The 21,282-nt window shown below is 48.5% G+C and overlaps 1 protein-coding gene across 1 annotated transcript in view; it reads left to right on the top strand.

The window, feature by feature from the left end:
- Positions 1-582: 582 nt before the first annotated feature.
- LOC120996602 (short transient receptor potential channel 2-like) overlaps positions 583-21,282 on the top strand; it is a 72,607-nt gene continuing 51,907 nt past the window's right edge. The window contains exon 1 of the mRNA XM_040426628.1: positions 583-742. Within this exon, the coding sequence (XP_040282562.1) occupies positions 728-742 (15 nt within the window). The 5' untranslated portion in view covers positions 583-727. The remainder of the gene's footprint in view (positions 743-21,282) is intronic.

Genomic DNA, 21,282 nt, shown 5'->3' on the forward strand with positions numbered 1-21,282 from the left:
TCTGTCACCCCAGATCCAAGATCCCCTGGACTACTGGGCAGCCAAACTAGAATTGTAGCCACAACTGGCCGAGTTTGCCCTGGACAAGCTTTCCTTCCCGGCCAGTAGTGTGGCATCAGAGCGGGTGTTTGGTGCGGCGGGGGCATAGTTACCTTTATAAAAATTTAACGATTTGTGACAAATTAATTCAGAACAAAGCAAATTTCTTGGAGAAAGCGTCCAGATCGAATTTTTGAAACATCTCCAGTTGTAATGTTATTACAGGATTACAGTGGTGGCATGACTTACCTTGATGTCTTGTGGTGTAATGGGGCACACCGAGCAGCAGGGGGCGCTCTGAGGAGTGGTAATGAACGGCAGTAGTGTGAGCGGAGTCCCATCTGCTGCCGTCTTGCGCTCTCAGGTTCACAATCTGCCTCAGGGGCCTAAAGACTCGTGTGACTGACCCCCCCCCCCCTTTGGGGTTAACCCTTTGCCGCCCTCAGTGTCCTTCCACTGCCTGGCACACAGAGGGTGACAGGTGCTGACAACTCTGTGGCACTGCAGGGGTTAAAAGCAAAGTGAAAAGCAAAAAAAAAATAGCAACAAGATAACACATGTAATGTGCTGGTCGGGTCCCCAGGGGCCACAGAGCTAATTCTTTCCATAATGACTCTGGAGAGACAGAGCTGAGAGGAGCAGGTGAGAGAAGAGAGCGGCAGCGCTGGAGAGGGCGAGAGACGGAGCAATGGAGAACCTAACGGTGAGTGTTAACCCCTTCTCCTCCACTAGACAGGGCGGTGGACGGACACCTACACCCAGTGTGCTGAGACCCCCATATACTGAGAGCTCGGGGGTCACCCAGCACAGACCCTCAGTGATCTAATAATCCACCAATCAGGAGGCGTCAGTTTTCTGCTGCGGTTTTTCATCTTAATGCATTTTTAATGTTAGATGTTCAGTGTGTGAAGAAAACAGCAGAAGAAGAAGTCCAAGAAGGTGAGTGACTCAGAGACTGCCCCCAAAATAGTGCCAGAGACTGCCCCCCATACCAGAGTGCCAGAGACTGCCCCCCATAATAGTGCCAGAGACTGCCCCATAACAGAGTGACAGAGACTGCCCCCATAATAGTGCCAGAGACTGCCCCCAAAATAGTGCCAGAGACTGCCCCCCATACCAGAGTGCCAGAGACTGCCCCCCATAATAGTGCCAGAGACTGCCCCCCATACCAGAGTGCCAGAGACTGCCCCCCATAATAGTGCCAGAGACTGCCCCATACCAGAGTGCCAGAGACTGCCCCCCATAATAGTGCCAGAGACTGCCCCCATAATAGTGCCAGAGACTGCCCCCATACCAGAGTGCCAGAGACTGCCCCCCATAATAGTGCCAGAGACTACCCCCCATAATAGTGCCAGAGACTGCCCCCATAATAGTGCCAGAGACTGCCCCCATAATAGTGACAGAGACTACCCCCCATACCAGAGTGCCAGAGACTGCCCCCATAATAGTGCCAGAGACTGCCCCATAACAGAGTGCCAGAGAGTGCCCCCATAATAGTGCCAGAGAGTGCCCCCATACCAGAGTGCCAGAGACTGCCCCCCATAATAGTGCCAAAGACTGCCCCCCATAATAGTGCCAGAGACTGCCCCCCATAATAGTGCCAGAGACTGCCCCCCATACCAGAGTGCCAGAGACTGCCCCCCATAATAGCGCCAGAGACTGCCCCCCATACCAGTGTGACAGAGACTGCCCCCATACCAGAGTGACAGAGACTGCCCCCCATAATAGTGTGACAGAGACTGCCCCCCATAATAGTGACAGAGTGCATCCCATACCAGTGTGACCGAGACTGCCCTCCAAAATAGTGCCAGAGTGCCCCCATACCAGAGTGACAGAGACTGCCCCCCATAATAGTGACAGAGAGTGCACCCCATAATAGTGACAGAGACTGCCCCCATACCAGAGTGCCAGAGACTGCCCCTCATAATAGTACCAGAGACTGCCCCCCATAATAGTGCCAGAGAATGCCCCCAATAATAGTGCCAGAGACTGCCCCCCATAACAGAGTGACAGAGAATGCCCCCAATAATAGTGTGACAGAGACTGCCCCCATACCAGAGTGCCAGAGACTGCCCCTCATAATAGTACCAGAGACTGCCCCCCATAATAGTGCCAGAGAATGCCCCCAATAATAGTGCCAGAGACTGCCCCCCATAATAGTGCCAGAGACTGCACCCCATAACAGAGTGACAGAGAATGCCCCCAATAATAGTGTGACAGAGACTGCCCCCCATACCAGAGTGCCAGAGACTGCCCCTCATAACAGTGTGACATAAACTGCCCCCATACCAGAGTGACAGAGACTGCCCCCAACATAGTGCCAGAGAGTGCCCCCCATACCAGAGTGACAGAGACTGCCTTCCAAAATAGTGCCAGAGAGTGCCCCCCCATACCAGAGTGACAGAGACTGCCTTCCAAAATAGTGCCAGAGAGTGCCCCCCATACCAGAGTGACAGAGACTGCCTTCCAAAATAGTGCCAGAGAGTGCCCCCCATACCAGAGTGACAGAGACTGCCTTCCAAAATAGTGCCAGAGAGTGCCCCCCATACCAGAGTGACAGAGACTGCCCCCCATAATAGTGCCAGAGACTGCCCCATAACATAGTGCCAGAGAGTGCCCCCCATACCAGAGTGACAGAGACTGCCTTCCAAAATAGTGCCAGAGAGTGCCCCCCCATACCAGAGTGACAGAGACTGCCTTCCAAAATAGTGCCAGAGAGTGCCCCCCCCATACCAGAGTGACAGAGACTGCCTTCCAAAATAGTGCCAGAGAGTGCCCCCCCATACCAGAGTGACAGAGACTGCCTTCCAAAATAGTGCCAGAGAGTGCCCCCCCATACCAGAGTGACAGAGACTGCCTTCCAAAATAGTGCCAGAGAGTGCCCCCCCATACCAGAGTGACAGAGACTGCCCCCCATAATAGTGCCAGAGACTGCCCCATAACATAGTGCCAGAGAGTGCCCCCCATACCAGAGTGACAGAGACTGCCTTCCAAAATAGTGCCAGAGAGTGCCCCCCCATACCAGAGTGACAGAGACTGCCTTCCAAAATAGTGCCAGAGACTGCCCCCCATACCAGAGTGACAGAGAATGCCCCCCATAATAGTGACAGAGAATGCCCCCTTATAACAGAGTGACAGAGATTGCCCCCCCATAATAAAAACCAAAAAATTATTCCCCAAAGGAGTTCTATAACACCGACACGTAAATCACTTAACTACAAAACTTACAGAAAATATAGGGGTCTCCATATAAATGACTAAATCAACACCATGTTCATATCAAAATCCATATTTATTAGTACATCATTTTGATTACTCGCTACACATGATGGACAATACACAACAATTAAAATGTTATAACACAGATGACTGGGGGTCCATGATTGTGGATAGAATTGTATATATAAAGGGCTAGTGCAAATACATCATGGTTAGTCGGTACAATATTCCATGGAAAGCATCGAACTAAAGTGATACTATAAAGTATGATGGCTGCAGCCAGGTAAAATACCCAATTGCTTCCCACACTATATACACCCAATGTGATAAAAAGATTATGACTCCAATATACAAGGTAGATACATCAATACCATATAGTAAAGTCCTACAAGCAGAGGTCCACCAGGCTGACTACATGGCTAATGTTTTCATGAGTCACAACATTAAATGAGAATACCTGACCCACACATAGTAGGTCATAATAAACATTGTACTGACCAGGAAAAGATATTCCACCACAAGCACCACCAGTCCACTCCCCAACGCGCGTTTCGCGTGCTGCTTCCTCAAGGGGTAGTGAGACTGATGGTAGCGCTGGATATAAGTAGGGCAAAGAGGGCCGTTACAACAGTGCGTCTGGCCAATCGCAAGTCTGGCACCTATGTCCGAAGAGCACCGATAGGATAGAATATAATTTGCAGACCAGGGGCCTCACCTGTAGAATAAAATATTCAGCTGGCGCAGTTAGCAATATGGCGCATGGACTTCACGCCATGCAGTCCGGGAGCGCACAGCATCACCGAAGTCCGGAGGAGGGGAGTCACGCGAGATCTCGCCCAACGCCCATTCTCACGGAGCCCAGAGCGACGCCGCACCCATGACGCATGCGCTTGGATTCCATGCGCACCACGAGCGCCATATTGGATGAGGGTAGAAAGGCTGGAAATCATCTCGGATGACACATATTGTGCCAGAAGTAGGAAGGGGAGAAAAAGGGCAGTGAATTAGGCGGCAGTGTCATCACGCCAGCATATATCACATATGCAACGAAAATAATGTATTATATCTGAATATTGGCATGCCCATATATATCTATATAATACTGATAAGTGATTGACCCCACATATAAAAGTGCAATAAATCTATGAAAATAATAAAATGTTAAAAATTATGAGTGATGAAAAAAATATATATATATGAAAAATAAGTATGAAATAAAATAAAAATATATATAAAATAATAAAAAAAGTGAAACAATATGTGAAAAAGTATGCAGTAAAATTGAGCAAAAATAAAAATAAAAAATGAAAAATAAGAATGTAATAGTCCAGTAACCACTAGTGCGCACACAATTAAGTAAAATACGTGTACTATTGACTAAAAAACAATAAATAGTGCTAAGTGCAGCTTTTACTGAAAAAAAGGGTCTCTTTCCCCTTTCTTTTTCCTTCTCCTTCCCAAATCTTTATATTTATCTCATTATTTCTATTTCAGTGAAAAATGTGTCCAAAAATGTTGAAAAAAGCAAATGAGTGTGGAAATAAAGCACATAAGATGTCCCCCATAATAGTGCCAGAAAGTGCTCCCCATAACAGAGTGACAGAGACTGTCCCCCATAACAGAGTGCCAGAGAGTGCCCCCATAACAGAGTGACAGAGACTGCCCCCCATAATAGTGCCAGAGAGTGCCCCCATAACAGAGTGACAGAGACTGCCCCACATAACAGAGTGCCAGAGACTGCCCCCCATAACAGAGTGCCAGAGACTGCCCCCCATAACAGAGTGCCAGAGACTGCCCCCCATAACAGAGTGCCAGAGACTGCCCCCCATAATAGTGCCAGAGACTGCCCCCTAATAGACCCAGAGAGTGCCTCCCATGATTGTGCCAGAGAGTGCCCCCCATAACAGAGTGCCAGAGACTGTCCCCCATAACAGTGTGCCAGAGACTGCCCCCATAATAGTGCCAGAGACTGCCCCCCATAATAGTGCCAGAGACTGCCCCCTAATGGACCCAGAGAGTGCCTCCCATGATTGTGCCAGAGAGTGCCCCCATTACAGAGTGCCAGAGACTGCCCCCCATAACAGAGTGCCAGAGACTGCCCCCCATAATAGTGCCAGAGACTGCCCCCTAATAGACCCAGAGAGTGCCTCCCATGATTGTGCCAGAGAGTGCCCCCCATAACAGAGTGCAAGAAACTGTCCCCCATAACAGAGTGCCAGAGACTGCCCCCATAACAGAGTGACAGAGACTGCCCCCCATAATAGTGCCAGAGAGTGCCCCCATAACAGAGTGCCAGAGACTGCCCCCCATAACAGAGTGCCAGAGACTGCCCCCCATAACAGAGTGCCAGAGACTGCCCCCCATAACAGAGTGCCAGAGACTGCCCCCCATAACAGAGTGCCAGAGACTGCCCCCCATAACAGAGTGCCAGAGACTGCCCCCCATAACAGAGTGCCAGAGACTGCCCCCCATAACAGAGTGCCAGAGACTGCCCCCCATAACAGAGTGCCAGAGACTGTCCCCCATAACAGAGTGCCAGAGACTGCCCCCCATAATAGTGCCAGAGACTGACCCCCATAATAGTGCCAGAGACTGCCCCCTAATAGACCCAGAGAGTGCCTCCCATGATTGTGCCAGAGAGTGCCCCCCATAACAGAGTGCCAGAAACTGTCCCCCATAAAAGAGTGCCAGACACTGCCCCCCTAATAGAGCCAGAGAGTGGCTCCCATAATAGTGCCAGAGACTGCCCCCAGTAACAGAGTGACAGAGACTGTGCCCTATAATAGTGCCAGAGACTGCCTCCCATAACAGAGTGACAGAGACTGTCCCTCATAACAGAGTGACAGAGACTGCCCCCTAATAGAGCCAGAGAGTACCTCCCATAATAGTGCTATAGACTGCCCCCCATAATAGAGTGCGAGAGACTGCCTCCCATAATAGTGCCAGAGACTGCCACCAGAACAGAGTGCCAGGGACTGCCCCCCATAACAGTGTGCCAGAGACTGCCCCCCATAATAGTGCCAGAGATTGCCACCCAGAACAAAGTGCCAGAAACTTCCCCATAATAGTGCCAGACACTGCCCCCATATCAGTTTTCCAGAGACTGGCACTCTGTTATGGGGGGCAGTCCCTGGCACTCTGTTCTGGTGGCAGTCTCTGGCACTATTATGGGAGGCAGTCTCTCGCACTCTATTATGGGGGGCAGTCTATAGCACTATTATGGGAGGTACTCTCTGGCTCTATTAGGGGGCAGTCTCTGTCACTCTGTTATGGGGGCACTCTCTGGCACTATTATGGGGGCAGTCTTTGGCACTCTGTTATGGGGGCAAAGACTGCCCCCATAATAGTGCCAGAGAGTGCCCCCATAACAGAGTGACAGAGACTGCCCCCTAATAGAGCCAGAGAGTACCTCCCATAATAGTGCTATAGACTGCCCCCCATAATAGAGTGCGAGAGACTGCCTCCCATAATAGTGCCAGAGACTGCCACCAGAACAGAGTGCCAGGGACTGCCCCCCATAACAGTGTGCCAGAGACTGCCTCCCAGAACAGAGTGCAGGGACTGCCCTCCATAATAGTGCCAGAGATTGCCACCCAGAACAAAGTGCCAGAAACTTCCCCATAATAGTGCCAGAGACTGCCCCCATATCAGTTTTCCAGAGACTGCCCCCATAACAGAGTGCCAAAGACTGCCCCCCATAATAGTGCCAGAGAGTGCCCCCATAACAGAGTGACAGAGACTGCCCCCTAATAGAGCCAGAGAGTACCTCCCATAATAGTGCTATAGACTGCCCCCCATAATAGAGTGCGAGAGACTGTCTCCCATAATAGTGCCAGAGACTGCCACCAGAACAGAGTGCCAGGGACTGCCCCCCATAACAGTGTGCCAGAGACTGCCTCCCAGAACAGAGTGCCAGAGACTGCCCCCCATAATAGTGCCAGAGATTGCCACCCAGAACAAAGTGCCAGAAACTTCCCCATAATAGTGCCAGAGACTGCCCCCATAACAGAGTGCCAAAGACTGCCCCCCATAATAGTGCCAGAGAGTGCCCCCATAACAGAGTGACAGAGACTGCCCCCCATAATAGTGCCAGAGAGTGCCCCCATAACAGAGTGACAGAGACTGCCCCCCATAATAGTGCCAGAGAGTGCCCCCATTACAGAGTGCCAGAAACTGTCCCCCATAACAGAGTGCCAGACACTGCCCCCCTAATAGAGCCAGAGAGTGGCTCCCATAATAGTGCCCGAGAGTGCCCCCATAACAGAGTGCCAGAAACTGCCCCCCATAATAGTGCCAGAGAGTGCCCCCATAACAGAGTGACAGAGACTGCCCCCCATAATAGTGCCAGAGAGTGCCCCCCATAACAGAGTAACAGAGAATGCCCCCCATAATAGTGCTAGAGAGTGCCCCCATAATAGTGCCAGAGACTGCCCCCAGTAACAGAGTGACAGAGACTGTGCCCCATAATAGTGCCAGAGACTGCCCCCCATAACAGAGTGACAGAGACTGTCCCTCATAACAGAGTGACAGAGACTGCCCCCCTAATAGAGCCAGAGAGTACATCCTATAATAGTGCTATAGATGGCCCCCATAATAAAGTGCGAGAGACTGCCTCCCATAATAGTGCCAGAGACTGACCCCCAGAACAGAGTGCCAGGGACTGCCCCCCATAACAGTGTGCCAGAGACTGCCTCCCAGAACAGAGTGCCAGAGACTGCCCCCCATAATAGTGCCAGAGATTGCCCCCCAGAACAAAGTGCCAGAAACTTCCCCATAATAGTGCCAGAGACTGCCCCATATCAGTTTTCCAGAGACTGCCCCCATAACAGAGTGCCAAAGACTGCCCCCCATAATAGTGCCAGAGACTGCACCCCAGAATAGTGCCAGAGACTGCCCCCCAGAACAGAGTGCAGGGACTGCCTCCCGTAACAGTGCCATAGTCTGCCCCCATAACAATGTGCCAGAGACTGCCCCATAGAACAGAGTGCCAGAGACTGCCCCCATTAACAGTGTGCCAGAGACTGCCCCCATTAACAGTGTGCCAGAGACTGCCCCACAGAACCAAGTGCCAGAAACTGCACCCCATAATAGTGCCAGAGAATGCACCCCATAATAGTGCCAGAGATTGCCCCTCATAACAGTGTGCCAGAGACTGTCCCCATAATAGTGCCAGAGAATGCACCCCATAATAGTGCCTTAGAATGCACCCCATAATAGTGCCAGAGATTGCTCCTCATAACAGTAAAAGTGCCAGAGAATGTACACGTAATAGTGCCAGAGACTGCCCCCCATAATAATGCCAGAGAATGCCCCCTGTAATAATGCCAGAGAATGACCCCTGTAATAGTTCCAGAGACTGCCCCCAAAAACAGAGTACTAGTGACTGCCCCCCATAATAGTACCAGGGACTGCCCCCCATAACAGTGTGCAAAAAACTGCCCCATAATAGTTTCAGAGACTGCTTCCCAGAACAGAGTGCCAAAGACTGCCCCCCATAATAGTACAAGAGACTTCCCCCTATAATAGTTTCAGAGACTGCCCCGTAATAGTGTTAGATACTGCCCCAAGAACAGAGTGCCAGAGACTGCCCCCCAGAATAGTGCTAGAGACTGCACCCCATAACAGTGTGCCAGAGACTGCCCTTATAATAGTGCTAGATACTGCTCCCAGAACAGAGTGCCAGAGACTGCACCCATAATAGAGTGCCAGATACTGCCCCATAATAATGTGTTAGATACTGCCCCATAATAATGTGCCAGATACTGCCCCATAATAATGTGCCAGAGACTGCTCCCCATAACAGTATACCAGATACTGCCCCACAATAATGTGCCAGAGACTGATCCCCATAACAGTATACCAGATACTGCCCCCATAATAGTGTGCCAAATACTGCCCCATAATAGTGTGCCAGAGACTGCCCCATAACAGTGCCAGAGACTGCCCCCATAGTAGTGCCAGAAACTTCACCATAATAGTGCCAGAGACTGCTCCCCATATCAGTTTTCCAGAGACTGCCCCCCATAACAGAGTGCCAAAGACTGCCCCATAATAGTGCCAGAGACTGCCCCCCAGAATAGTGCCAGAGACTGCCCCCAGAACAGAGTGCCAGAGACTGCCCCACAGAACCAAGTGCCAGAAACTGCACCCCAGAACAGTGTGCCAGAGACTGCCCCCCACAATAGTGCCAGACTGCTCCCATAACATAGTGCCAGAGACTGCCCCACAGAACCAAGTGCCAGAAACTGCACCCCAGAACAGTGTGCCAGAGACTACCCCCCTAATAGTGCCAGAGAATGCCCCCCATAATAGTGCCAGAGAATGCCCCCCATAATAGTGTGCCAGAGACTGTCCCTATAAAAGTGCCAGATACTGCCCCATAATAGTACCAGAGATTGTCCCCATAAGAGTGCTAGATACGGCCCCCATAACAGTATACCAGATACTGCCCCATAATAGTACCAGATACTGCCCCCATAATAGTACCAGATACTGCCCCCATAATAGTACCAGATACTGCCCCCATAATAGTACCAGATACTGCCCCCATAATAGTACCAGATACTGCCCCCATAATAGTACCAGATACTGCCCCCATAATAGTGCCAGATACTGCCCCCATAATGGTGCCAGATACTGCCTCCCATATCAGTATAATGAACAAATGTGGGAACAATAACTAGTAATACCCCCCCCCCCCCCCCCGTTTATTTCCTCACATAACGTGTTGACCCAACTACTGCACAGACACAAAATAAAAGACTCGTCAAAGACACTGCGCGGACACTGATGGGGTCATTTATCACTGGTGGGAAGTAGAACCGGCTTATTGCCCACAACAACCAATCAGATTCCAGCTTTTATCTTCCAAAGGAGCTCTGTAAAATGAATGGTCGAATCTGATTGGTTGCTATGGGCATCTAAGGGCACTTTCACACTAGCGGTTTTCTTTTCCGGCACTGAGTTCCGTCCTAGGGGCTCAATACCAGAAAATAACTGATCGGTTTCATCCCCCTGCATTCTGAATGGAGAGCGATCCGTTCAGGATGCATCAGTTCATCACTGTACCGTGTTTTTGTACGGAGAAAATACGGCATCATGCGAAAATTCCAGAACACTTGCCGGAAATGCATTAAAAAACGGATCTGGTTTTGCGGTCTGCGCATACGCAGACCTTTAAAAAATGGGAAAAAGATAAATACCGGATCCGTTTTTGAGGGTGACAACCGGAGAGACCAATCTGGTATTGCAATGCATTTGTAAACGGACCGCATCCGGATCCGTTTGCATGCAGATTGCGGCGACGCTAGTGTGAAAGTGCCCTACGGCAGTTTTACTTCCCACCAATTTGATAAGTGACCTCATAAATGTTTTATTATTTTTTAAGTAATTAAAATAAAACATGAAAAAATTAATTTCATCAAAGAGAAATATTCAGCAGTTCCAAGCAATGATTCCGTATTTATTACACGCACTTCTATCGCGCTGACATATTCCGCAGCGCCTTACAGACATTATCATCACTCTGTCCCCAATGGGGCTCACATTCTAGGTTCTCTATCAGTATTGTCTGTGGAGTGTGGGACGAAACCGGAGAACCCGGAGGAAACCCAGGCAAACACGGGGAGAACATACAAACTCCATGCAGATGTTCTCCTTCGTTGGATTCAAACCCAGAACATCAGTGCTAACCACTAAGCCACCGCCGACCACGGTGCTGCCCAGTATGTAGCTAGTATACATCGTATGGGTGAACGATATATATGACTACCTCAGTATATAATAACAGTACAAATGACAAATTGTCAGAATTGAGATAATGCTGGACTATTACCATATTTTTCGGACCATAAGACGCATTTTTCTTCCCCCAAAAACGAGGGAAAAGTGGCCATAAGTCTTATAGTCTGAATGCTAATTACTGCTTCTGCAATGAGCAGGACACTGGGTCAGTGGGGATGCTATGCAGTGGGTCAGTTTATATGTGTAATAGTTCGTGACACCAATTGCAGCTTGCGCAGGTACTGTAGCAGGGCCCTTTAAGATGTTATAGCTCACGTACCAGGTGAGGAATGCCAGAGGGGGATAATGTCTATGTATAGCAGATATGGTAGTGTCAACGGTGTCTCCTACCTTGGTACGGCTGGACGCCTGGATCCTGGCTCACTTGCAATAAAATTGAGTGTGGTCAGTAGGAGTAATGGAGGAATAATTGAAATCCAAACAGGTAATACGATCCAACTCGTCTTTACTTAGTTGTTGGCAGCTTTGATCCATACAAGTTACAGCAATAGTCTTAGGTCCCAGCAGGTATTGGCAATATGTGGCAGGAATTTATATCTATTCTGCTTCTTATACATATGCCTAGTAGATCTGGCAGATATCTATCTTCTGTAGTCTGTAGTCTGCTTAGTATGGGCCTGACTAGCTGAGGAGGCATTTGGTTTCTCTTTGTCTTTGGATCTGTACTCACAGGACTGCTCGCAGGGTATGATGTCTTCTTCCTGGAGATCTATAGTTCTGTAGATGGCTGCTTTCTTGTCAACCAGCTGGGTTAGGCTACTTTCACACTTGCGTTCAGGGTTCCGCTTGTGAGTTCCGTTTGAAGGCTCTGACAAGAGGCCCCGAACGCATCTGTCCAGCCCCAATGCATTCTGAGTGGATGCGGATCCGCTCAGAATGCATCAGTTTGGCACCGTTTGGCCTCCGTTCCGCTCAGCAGGCGGACACCCGAACGCAGCTTGCAGCGTTTTCGTGTCCGCCTGGCCGTGCGGAGCCAAACGGATCCGTCCAGCCTTACAATGCAAGTCAATGGGGACGGATCCGTTTGACGTTGACACAATATGGTGCAATTGCAAACGGATCCGTCCCCCATTGACTTTCAATGTAAAGTCAGGAGTCCCTATTAATATACCATCAGATCGGAGTTTTCTCCAATCCGATGGTATATTTTAACTTGAAGCGTCCCCATCGCCATGGGAACGCCTCTATGTTAGAATATACCATCGGATTTGAGTTAGATCGTGAAACTCAGATCCGACAGTATATTCTAACACAGAGGCATTCCCATGGTGATGGGGACGCTTCAAGTTAGAACATACTAAAATAACTGTGTACATGACTGCCCCCTGCTGCCTGGCAGGTGCTGCCAGGCAGCAGGGGGCAGACCCCCCCTCCCTCTCCTGTATTTAACTCATTGGTGGCCAGTGCGGTGGCCCCCCTCCCCCCCTGTATTTAACTCATTGGTGGCCAGTGCGGCCGGCCCCCCCTCCCTCCCCTATATTTAACTAATTGGTGGCCCGTGCGGCCGGCCCCCCCTCCCCCCCTGTTTTTAACTCATTGGCGGCCAGTGCGGATCCCCCCCTGTTTTTAACTCATTGGTGGCCAGTGCGGCCGCCCCCCCCCTGCCCCCCCCTGTTTTTAACTCATTGGTGGCCAGTGTGACCTCCCCTCTCCCCCCCTCCTAATTAAAATGACTGACCCCCCCATCATTGGTGGCAGCGGAGAGTTCCGATCGGAGTCCCAGTTTAATAGCTGGGACTCAGATCGGTAACCATGGCAACCAGGACGCTACTGCATTCCTGGCTGCCATGGTTACTTAGCAATTTTAGAAGCATTATACTTACCTGCGATGTCTGTGACCGGCCCGGCGCTCCTCCTACTGGTAAGTGAAAGGTCTGTGCGACGCATTGCTTATAGCACAGACCTTTCACTTACCAGTAGGAGGAGCGCCCGGCTGGTCACAGACATCGCAGGTAAGTATAATGCTTCTATTGCTAAGTAACCATGGCAGCCAGGAATGCAGTAGCGTCCTGGTTGCCATGGTTACTGAATGGAGTCCCAGCGATTAAACTGGGACTCCGATCGGAACTCTCAGCTGCCACCAATGATGGGGGGGTCAGTCATTTTAACTAAAAACAGGGGGGGGAGGGGGGGGCCGGCCGCACTGGCCACCAATGAGTTAAAAACAGGGGGGAGGGGGGGCCGGCCGCACTGGCCACCAATGAGTTAAAAACAGGGGGGGGGAGGAGGCCGGCCGCACTGGCCACCAATGAGTTAAAAACAGGGGGGGGGGGCGGCCGCACTGGCCACCAATGAGTTAAAAACAAATGGGGGAGGGGGGGCCGGCCGCACTGGCCACCAATGAGTTAAAAACAGGGGGGGAGGGGGGGCGGCCGCACTGGCCACCAATGAGTTAAATACAGGGGAGGGAGGCAGCAGTCAGTCATGTACACAGTTCTTTTAGTATATTCTAACTTGAAGCGTCCCCATCACCATGGGAACGCCTCTGTGTTAGAATATACTGTCGGATCTGAGTTTCACTAAGTGAAAAATCAGATCTGAAAAAAACTGTTATGCAGACGGATCCATTCTGAACGGATGCAAGCGTTTGCATTATAGGAGCGGATCCGTCTGTACAGACACCAGACGGATCTGATCCGAACGCAAGTGTGAAAGTAGCCTTAGATGACCCAGGCTGGGAAGAGTGATCCTTAAACCTCAGCCGAGGCTGGATCCTAGGTTGGGATCCCTGAAGTTGGGAGCTCCTACTAACACAGCCTTCCCCATCAGGGGGGCTGGCTCACACTGACTAAACTTCCTTCTCCTCCTCATGAGACAGGACATGGGAACATCCCATTTCTGCACACATAGGGGAGACCAGACTGGAATGGACTATTCCAGGCTGGAGATACTAACTATGACCTGCTACATACTGCTGCCACCTGAGGGTGTACATTGAGATTACAGCAAATATTATGAAACAGGCATATCATGGCAATGCACAGTGGGATTACACAGGATGGACATACACATATGCACCTGACATTATTGTAGCAGGGATACAGAAGTTTAGTGACATACTTCAGGATGTTACATACCCGCTTACTTTAAGATAAGCCGTCCTCGGCGTATGGTAGGCGGTGAGGAATAAGCTCTGGGTACCCAATACAATACAAAGTGCTGCATGAATTACATATAAAGACATACATAGACAAAACATATAACGGTTTCCTCGAGGTTCCTGCCCGCTAGAGTAAGGTGTCCAACACACAGTTTCCTTCTCTTGCTATAACCAGGTAACCTAATACTGCACAAAGCAAACATTACTGACTGACTTTTGAGATATTGTCCACCAATACCAAAGAAAGCATGGGGGTGTCTTTACTTCGTAATCCCACCATTGTGTAATGCAAAGCCCGCAAATAGAAGGGTGGCTTTATCCTGTATTCCCTTCCCTGCACCATAGCCTGAAGAAATTTGGCTTGTAGCACGATCACTATGATGTCTATGAGGAAGCTAAATATAAGGCTCTAAGGCTTGAGGTACCATACCTTAGGCAAAAGGGTCAGAAGGGGAGGTATTTATCGTCTCCGTGTCTTCTGGCTAGTCACAGGAGGAGGGCAGTACGTTCCCATGGATCTCCTGGAAGTGAGACACCTCCGGATGGGAACAATCCGGAACATTTAACAAGCGGGAAGGAGCAGCCTAGGGCTTCTAAAGATTCCCGATGCAGTAGGGGTACCTGTGAAATAATTGGATCTGCCTGGACCTCCACTTGGTTCTACCCTGGGTACCTATGGGTATATATCACCGGGTGTAGGCCATTAGTATTCAATGTCCCTATGATGACAGTCCGTATAAGGGGGAGAGAACAAGAGCTGTAAAAAGGCACACTTTAAGTAAATTGCTACATTTTTGTTAAGTGCAATGGTTAAGTGCAATCATTATAAACAGTGCATAAATTCACATTGCGGCACCTAGAAGGTTAATACACACAATGGGCAGGTGATCTTGAACGTTACATAACAGTAAACTGGTTAAACTAGTGCAAAAATATTAAATAGCATGAGGATTGAGTGCAAGCTTTTATGTTGCAATAAAACATTTTATAAAATAGTGCAATTTATTAGTGCAAGGATAGGCTCAACAATAACTTGAGTCCTTATTCCTGGAATTGCTTGTAGTAGAATCTTCTGGAAACTGATAAAAAGTTCATTGCAATCCACAGGGCAAAAGTCAATTGTAATCCAAAGGGTCATATAAGAATAGCAGCAACAGGCTATCAAGTAACCTGAGAAAGGGGATAAAACAGTTAACTTGGAGTTGAGGGGGTTAAGTGCTGATGGGGGGAGTCCTAACTGACATGACCATCTGGATGAGGACAAACAATGGCAACCTGGAACAAACGGTTAAAAGCACACAAAAGCCAAACAGGTCCTCACCCGTCAGGAGATCAGTCCATGGCGTGGCTCCCAAACAATGTCACTGTTGACAGTTTTCTTGTAGTGGGGACACCTTACAGGTAGGTGTCCAGCTCCTCATCACTGCTGGAGCTGCTGAAACGCATCAGAGGGTGTTCCAGCCTCTGTTGGTAGCTTAGGGTGGCGTTAGTAGTGGTACGCCACTGCCCTCTACCGGTGGCTGCAGGAACTGGCTGTGCTGACAGCTTTGAGAATGCTGCGGTGACTCGGCGTAAACCGGAATCCACAGCCGACACAGGACGTGAGAGCACTTCTGGCTGCAGGGGTTCAGGAAGGCCTGGAGCAGATTGTTGGGGCTGCTTCCAGGGTAAAACATATGGTGGCATGAAGCAAGGCTGGACCTTGGGGTTAAAGGTCAGGACAGAGTTATTTATCTGCCCTACCCTCAAGGTTGGCGGTGGTGACAGGTCTGGAATGAGTGGTGCAGGTTCAGGTTGGGACTTCTCCCTGAACTGCATACGGCCATCTGGGATTTCCTGTAGACAACGGGTCCTGCCCGCAGAGCCTGGATCCTCCTGCCAGGTCTCTGGGGTAATGGCAGGGGTAAGCGGCTTGTCCAGGAGGGTGAAACCCGCCGCAAAGAGTCCTTGCATGGATCTCATTGGGGTGTACTCGATCTGATCTCCTGAATAAAGATTGTGCCGTGCCTAGGGAAAATAATGTCTCTTGACTGAACGCCGGCCTACGAACAATTCAGTACCGGAGTGACTGTCCTGCACAAAACCCACCCCTCTTTCTACTGAGAACCATAATATGGTTCCGGTTCTCCTTGTCAGCTTGGGGTCTCCTGGCTGGGGGTTATCAATGACCTGTTTAACCCACTCCTCAACCGCGGAATTGTATTCCCAAGCACTTTGGGCAAAAGCAGTGATCTCGTGTGGGACGTCAGGATTCAGGCTCCGCAGTTTCTCGTAGCTGGGCGGCGGAGTGGAATCACCAGCCGCCTCCGCCGCACCAGTAGGTGGTTGTGGCGTTGCAGGCCTAAGGCTGATGACAGGTGCTGGGGTTCCTGGACGTGGTGGAGGGGCGGACACGGACCGGGCCGGGGCCTCAGGGAGCGCGGCAGCTCCTACCTGTTGTCGCGGCCGGGCGGCCGGTTCCGGTGCCTCCTGGTTTCGATCTGGGGACGCCATCTTCATCTGCGCCGCAGACTGGTTACTGGCTGGAGTAGCGACGTCAGCGACGTCCTCCGCGGGTACTGGTTCGACGTCGGCCTCCACTCTCGCAGGCACGTCTTCTTCCGCGCGGGTACTTGACTCAGCGGAGGGATCCACGGCCTCCGGGAACTTGATTAGGTCCTGGCTCTTCACATCAAGGATCGGGGCATCAGCGGCGGCCTTCCTTGACTCCTCTTGGATGCTGGCCAGGGTAGGTGATGCAGGGTCTTTGGGCACGGAGGGATCCACTGCCTCCGGGCCGGCACCAAAGGTTGATGGACCGCGTCTTTGCAGCAGCTGGGAGACCTGGATCTCCAGTGGTTGTTCCACCTGGGACGCGGGTAGGCCATCTTTGCTGTTCTCCTGAACACACAGACTGCCAGAACTAAGGGAGGGGTGCAGAGGGTGGAGTCTTTATCACCTCGGGTCCCAATAGTAAGTTCATGGAGGGCAGTCTCTATTTTTCCCGCTTCAAAAGGGGTGTATTCGTTATCTTCGCGCCTTTGAGGGGGTATTACTAGATTTTCCCGCTTCTGGGGGGGTCGTAAACAGCATTCTTGAGGGGGCGTTTCTTTGTTCCTTTGTTTCTGGGCATGAAGATGAAGGGCCATTTTAACGAATATGGCGAATTTCACAATGTCGAATTAACTCTTTGAATGCTGGAGCGCACGTCTAGCGCTTTCTGGCACAGCAATACAGTCACTTTACAGGGTCTTTACACAAGCGGCTGCGCTTGCAGTACTGTAAAACATGCGATGAGATCCGTTCACACACACTTGGATCCGGTTCTGTTAGCAGGGATGGACACACAATTCAATCCGATCCTGTTCGTGACACCACTTTAATGCAATGAGCAGGACACTGGGTCAGTGGGGATGCTATGCAGTGGGTCAGTTTATATGTGTAATAGTTCGTGACACCAATTCCAGCTTGCGCAGGTACTGTAGCAGGGCCCTTTAAGATGTTATAGCTCACGTACCAGGTGAGGAATGCCAGAGGGGGATAATGTCTATGTATAGCAGATATGGTAGTGTCAACAGTGTCTCCTACCTTGGTACGGCTGGACTCCTGAATCCTGGCTCACTTGCAATAAAATTGAGTGTGGTCAGTAGGAGTAATGGAGGAATAATTGAAATCCAAACAGGTAATACGATCCAACTCGTCTTTACTTAGTTGTTGGCAGCTTTGATCCATACAAGTTACAGCAATAGTCTTAGGTCCCAGCAGGTATTGGCAATATGTGGCAGGAATTTATATCTATTCTGCTTCTTATACATATGCCTAGTAGATCTGGCAGGTATCTATCTTCTGCTCTGTCTGTAGTCTGCTTAGTATGGGCCTGACTAGCTGAGGAGGTACTTGGTTTCTCTTTGTCTTTGGATCTGTACTCACAGGACTGCTCGCAGGGTATGATGTCTTCTTCCTGGAGATCTATAGTTCTGTAGATGGCTGCTTTCTTGTCAACCAGCTGGGTTAGATGACCCAGGCTGGGAAGAGTGATCCTTAAACTTCAGCCGAGGCTGGATCCTAGGTTGGGATCCCTGAAGTTGGTAGCTCCTACTAACACAGCCTTCCCCAGTAGGGGGGCTGGCTCACACTGACTGTCGGTGGGTAATAATTCAATTAAGAATTATTAATTATGGTCATAAAAATTATTAACCATAAAAAAAATTTTTTTTATAAAATTTGTCATAAATTCTTAAAATCATGACCTGGTGAATTGTAGACAACCTAATTGATACAATTCACATCTGAGTCCGACTATTTCCTCAGATAAATAAGTTCTTTTTGACGTGAGATGACGTTAATGATAAAATGTAGTTTTGCATTATACAATAATACACAGGTATAAAAATATGCAGATTTATTGGTTACAAGTTTATAAACATATATAAGTAAATAAACATAGTGATACATGCAAATGAATATATATAGCGTTAATATAAAGCATTACAAGCTTAACAATACATGTGAGTGGAAATAACTTGTCACATTATAACCAAGCTATTAGGTTAGGATATCAAAGTAGGAACATAAGTTATATATATACATCACTTCTGTTCAGAGAAAACCTCATGATATCAGGATGGGCATGTCTAATCCTAGACATCATTATAGAATGCTAAATACATTCCACCCCCCCCTCTAACCAACTACACATCACATGACTTAAGGCTAGGCAAATCCATCCAAGGATATAACTTAGAAGAGACAACTGTATCCTTCCGCCCCATCCTGGACTATTTTCACATATATAACTTTGGTAAGACTATTAAGACAAATAACAGGGATCTAGGATTTTGCTAGACCATATCTTAAATGGAAGGACTTGAAATAAGTCCTTCCTGTGGGAATCCATCACTTAGCTTGGCGAAGAATGTTCTATCAATATAATATAATATATATATATATATATATATATATATATATATATATGCATATATAAAAGCAATCATTTAATGCTTTGCTAGATTATGAGTCTAGATTCTTCTGCAGGTAGAATGAAGCCTCACAATATCCTAAGACTACATCTCAATAATTTATTTATTCGCCAATCTATAATTTCACCCACACTGTCAAATTAGTCTTAATAAAATGAAATATCATTTTCTGTGTCTCTTACCAAGTCCTAGTAGGAATCTCACTTCTGCTCCTAGGAAAGCTGGGTGGTCCATCATAGCACATCTCATGATGGCTTTCATCTTGATAGACCTCAACTTCTCCTCTCCTTCCTTCTTTCTTTCCCTTTCACCTCCTGTGTATGGCTTATGATCACAAACTTATCAGTTAGACACACCTTCCTGGTTTGGAACTTTCCAATCATTGTCAGATGGGCGTGACCATTAATAAAAATTGTGACATCATAACCTTACCCAGAATGCTCTTTTGCTACTGTTGTAATGTCACCTACTGATACCTAGGTGGCACTGCTGTATAAGCTATCTGCATCATAGCATAAAGGGTTAACTTATATAAGTCTGAATATACATTTTGACCTTAGAAGCTTTAATTCAAAGCCATAGGGATTAATTCTGACACTTGTAGCAATTAGAGACAGACCTCTAGGCGTCTCTCTGAACGTTTCTCACACTTAATTTATGGATCGTAAATGGCATTGTTTTCTCACAGAGATATCAGTACCTCCTCTGTCATACCAAAGATGTGATTAATTGTTACAAAACACACATCTTCACAGACACTCTTCTAATGAGAAATATATACAATATACTGGATACATGTTGCCTTCGTACATATAACAATATAATATAAACAAATATATATATATGTCCTACTGATTGTCTTATGCTAAGGACTAACTAAGGCTCATTAAATGAATACATACATATTATATATTTTGCTTCATTAATAAATGCCTAATTGTATAGGTAATTATCACCAGCTGCACAGAGCTTATCTTTATCTCCCGTCATAAATTTAAAAGTAAACAAGGAGGCATCTTCTCAGACTGGTACATTCATGAGAAGGATAACACTGAAGAGTATAAACCTTTGTGTGACCTTAATTTGGCCTACTCAAGACATACAAAATTGCAACTATAGTCGAGCATGGCTCTTAAAGGAAATGAACATCTATCTTGACAATAATGAATTGGATATCAATGCATTTACCTATGAAAAGGCACAACAGACTAAACTTCCTTCTCCTCCTCATGAGACAGGACATGGGGACATCCCACTTCTGCACACATAGGGGAGACCAGACTGGAATGGACTATTCCAGGCTGGAGATACTAACTATGACCTGCTACATACTGCTGCCACCTGCTGGTGTACATTGAGATTACAGCAAATATTATGAAACAGGCATATCATGGCAATGCACAGTGGGATTACACAGGATGGACATACACATATGCACCTGACATTATTGTAGCAGGGATACAGAAGTTTAGTGACATACTTCAGGATGTTACACTTCCATTATGGAATCGGTCTTTCCATGAGGAGAGATGAATGCACCGTTGTGCTTGCTCTACTCACCCTCCCTGATCTTCCTCCGGGCCCTGCTCTGCACTGTCCGGACTGTGTACACCATCAGGATGTTGTGCACGTACGTGTGCTCTATGACCTGATGCTGTACGATGTCATGTCACAGGCAAGAGCGGGCCGGAAGACCAGGGATCGGTGAGTCCTGATGGGGTTCTGATCTGAGGTCTGATGGGGTTCTGATCTAAGGTCTGAGGGGGTTCTGATCTGAGGTCTGATGGGTTTCTGATCTGAGGTCTGATGGATAGGATTCTAATATGAGGTCTGATGGATGGGTTTCTGACCTGAGGTCTGATGGATGGGGTTCTGATCTGAGGTCTGATGGATGGGTTTATGACCTGAGGTCTGATGGATGGGTTTCTGACCTGATGAGTGGGTTTCTGACCTGAGGTCTGATGAAGTTCTGATCTGAGGGGGTTCTGATCTGAGGTTTGATGGTTAGGGTTCTGAACTGACGTCTGATGGATGGAGTTCTGATCTGAGTCTGATGGATGGGTCTGACCTGAGGCTGATGGGGTGTGATCTGAGACTGATAGAGGGGTCTGTTCTGAGTCAGATGGAAGGGGGTCTGATCTGAGGGTGAGTTCCACAGCACCC

The sequence above is a fragment of the Bufo bufo genome, chromosome 3 (genome assembly GCF_905171765.1).
Source record: "Bufo bufo chromosome 3, aBufBuf1.1, whole genome shotgun sequence".
NCBI classification, from domain to species: Eukaryota; Metazoa; Chordata; class Amphibia; order Anura; family Bufonidae; genus Bufo; species Bufo bufo.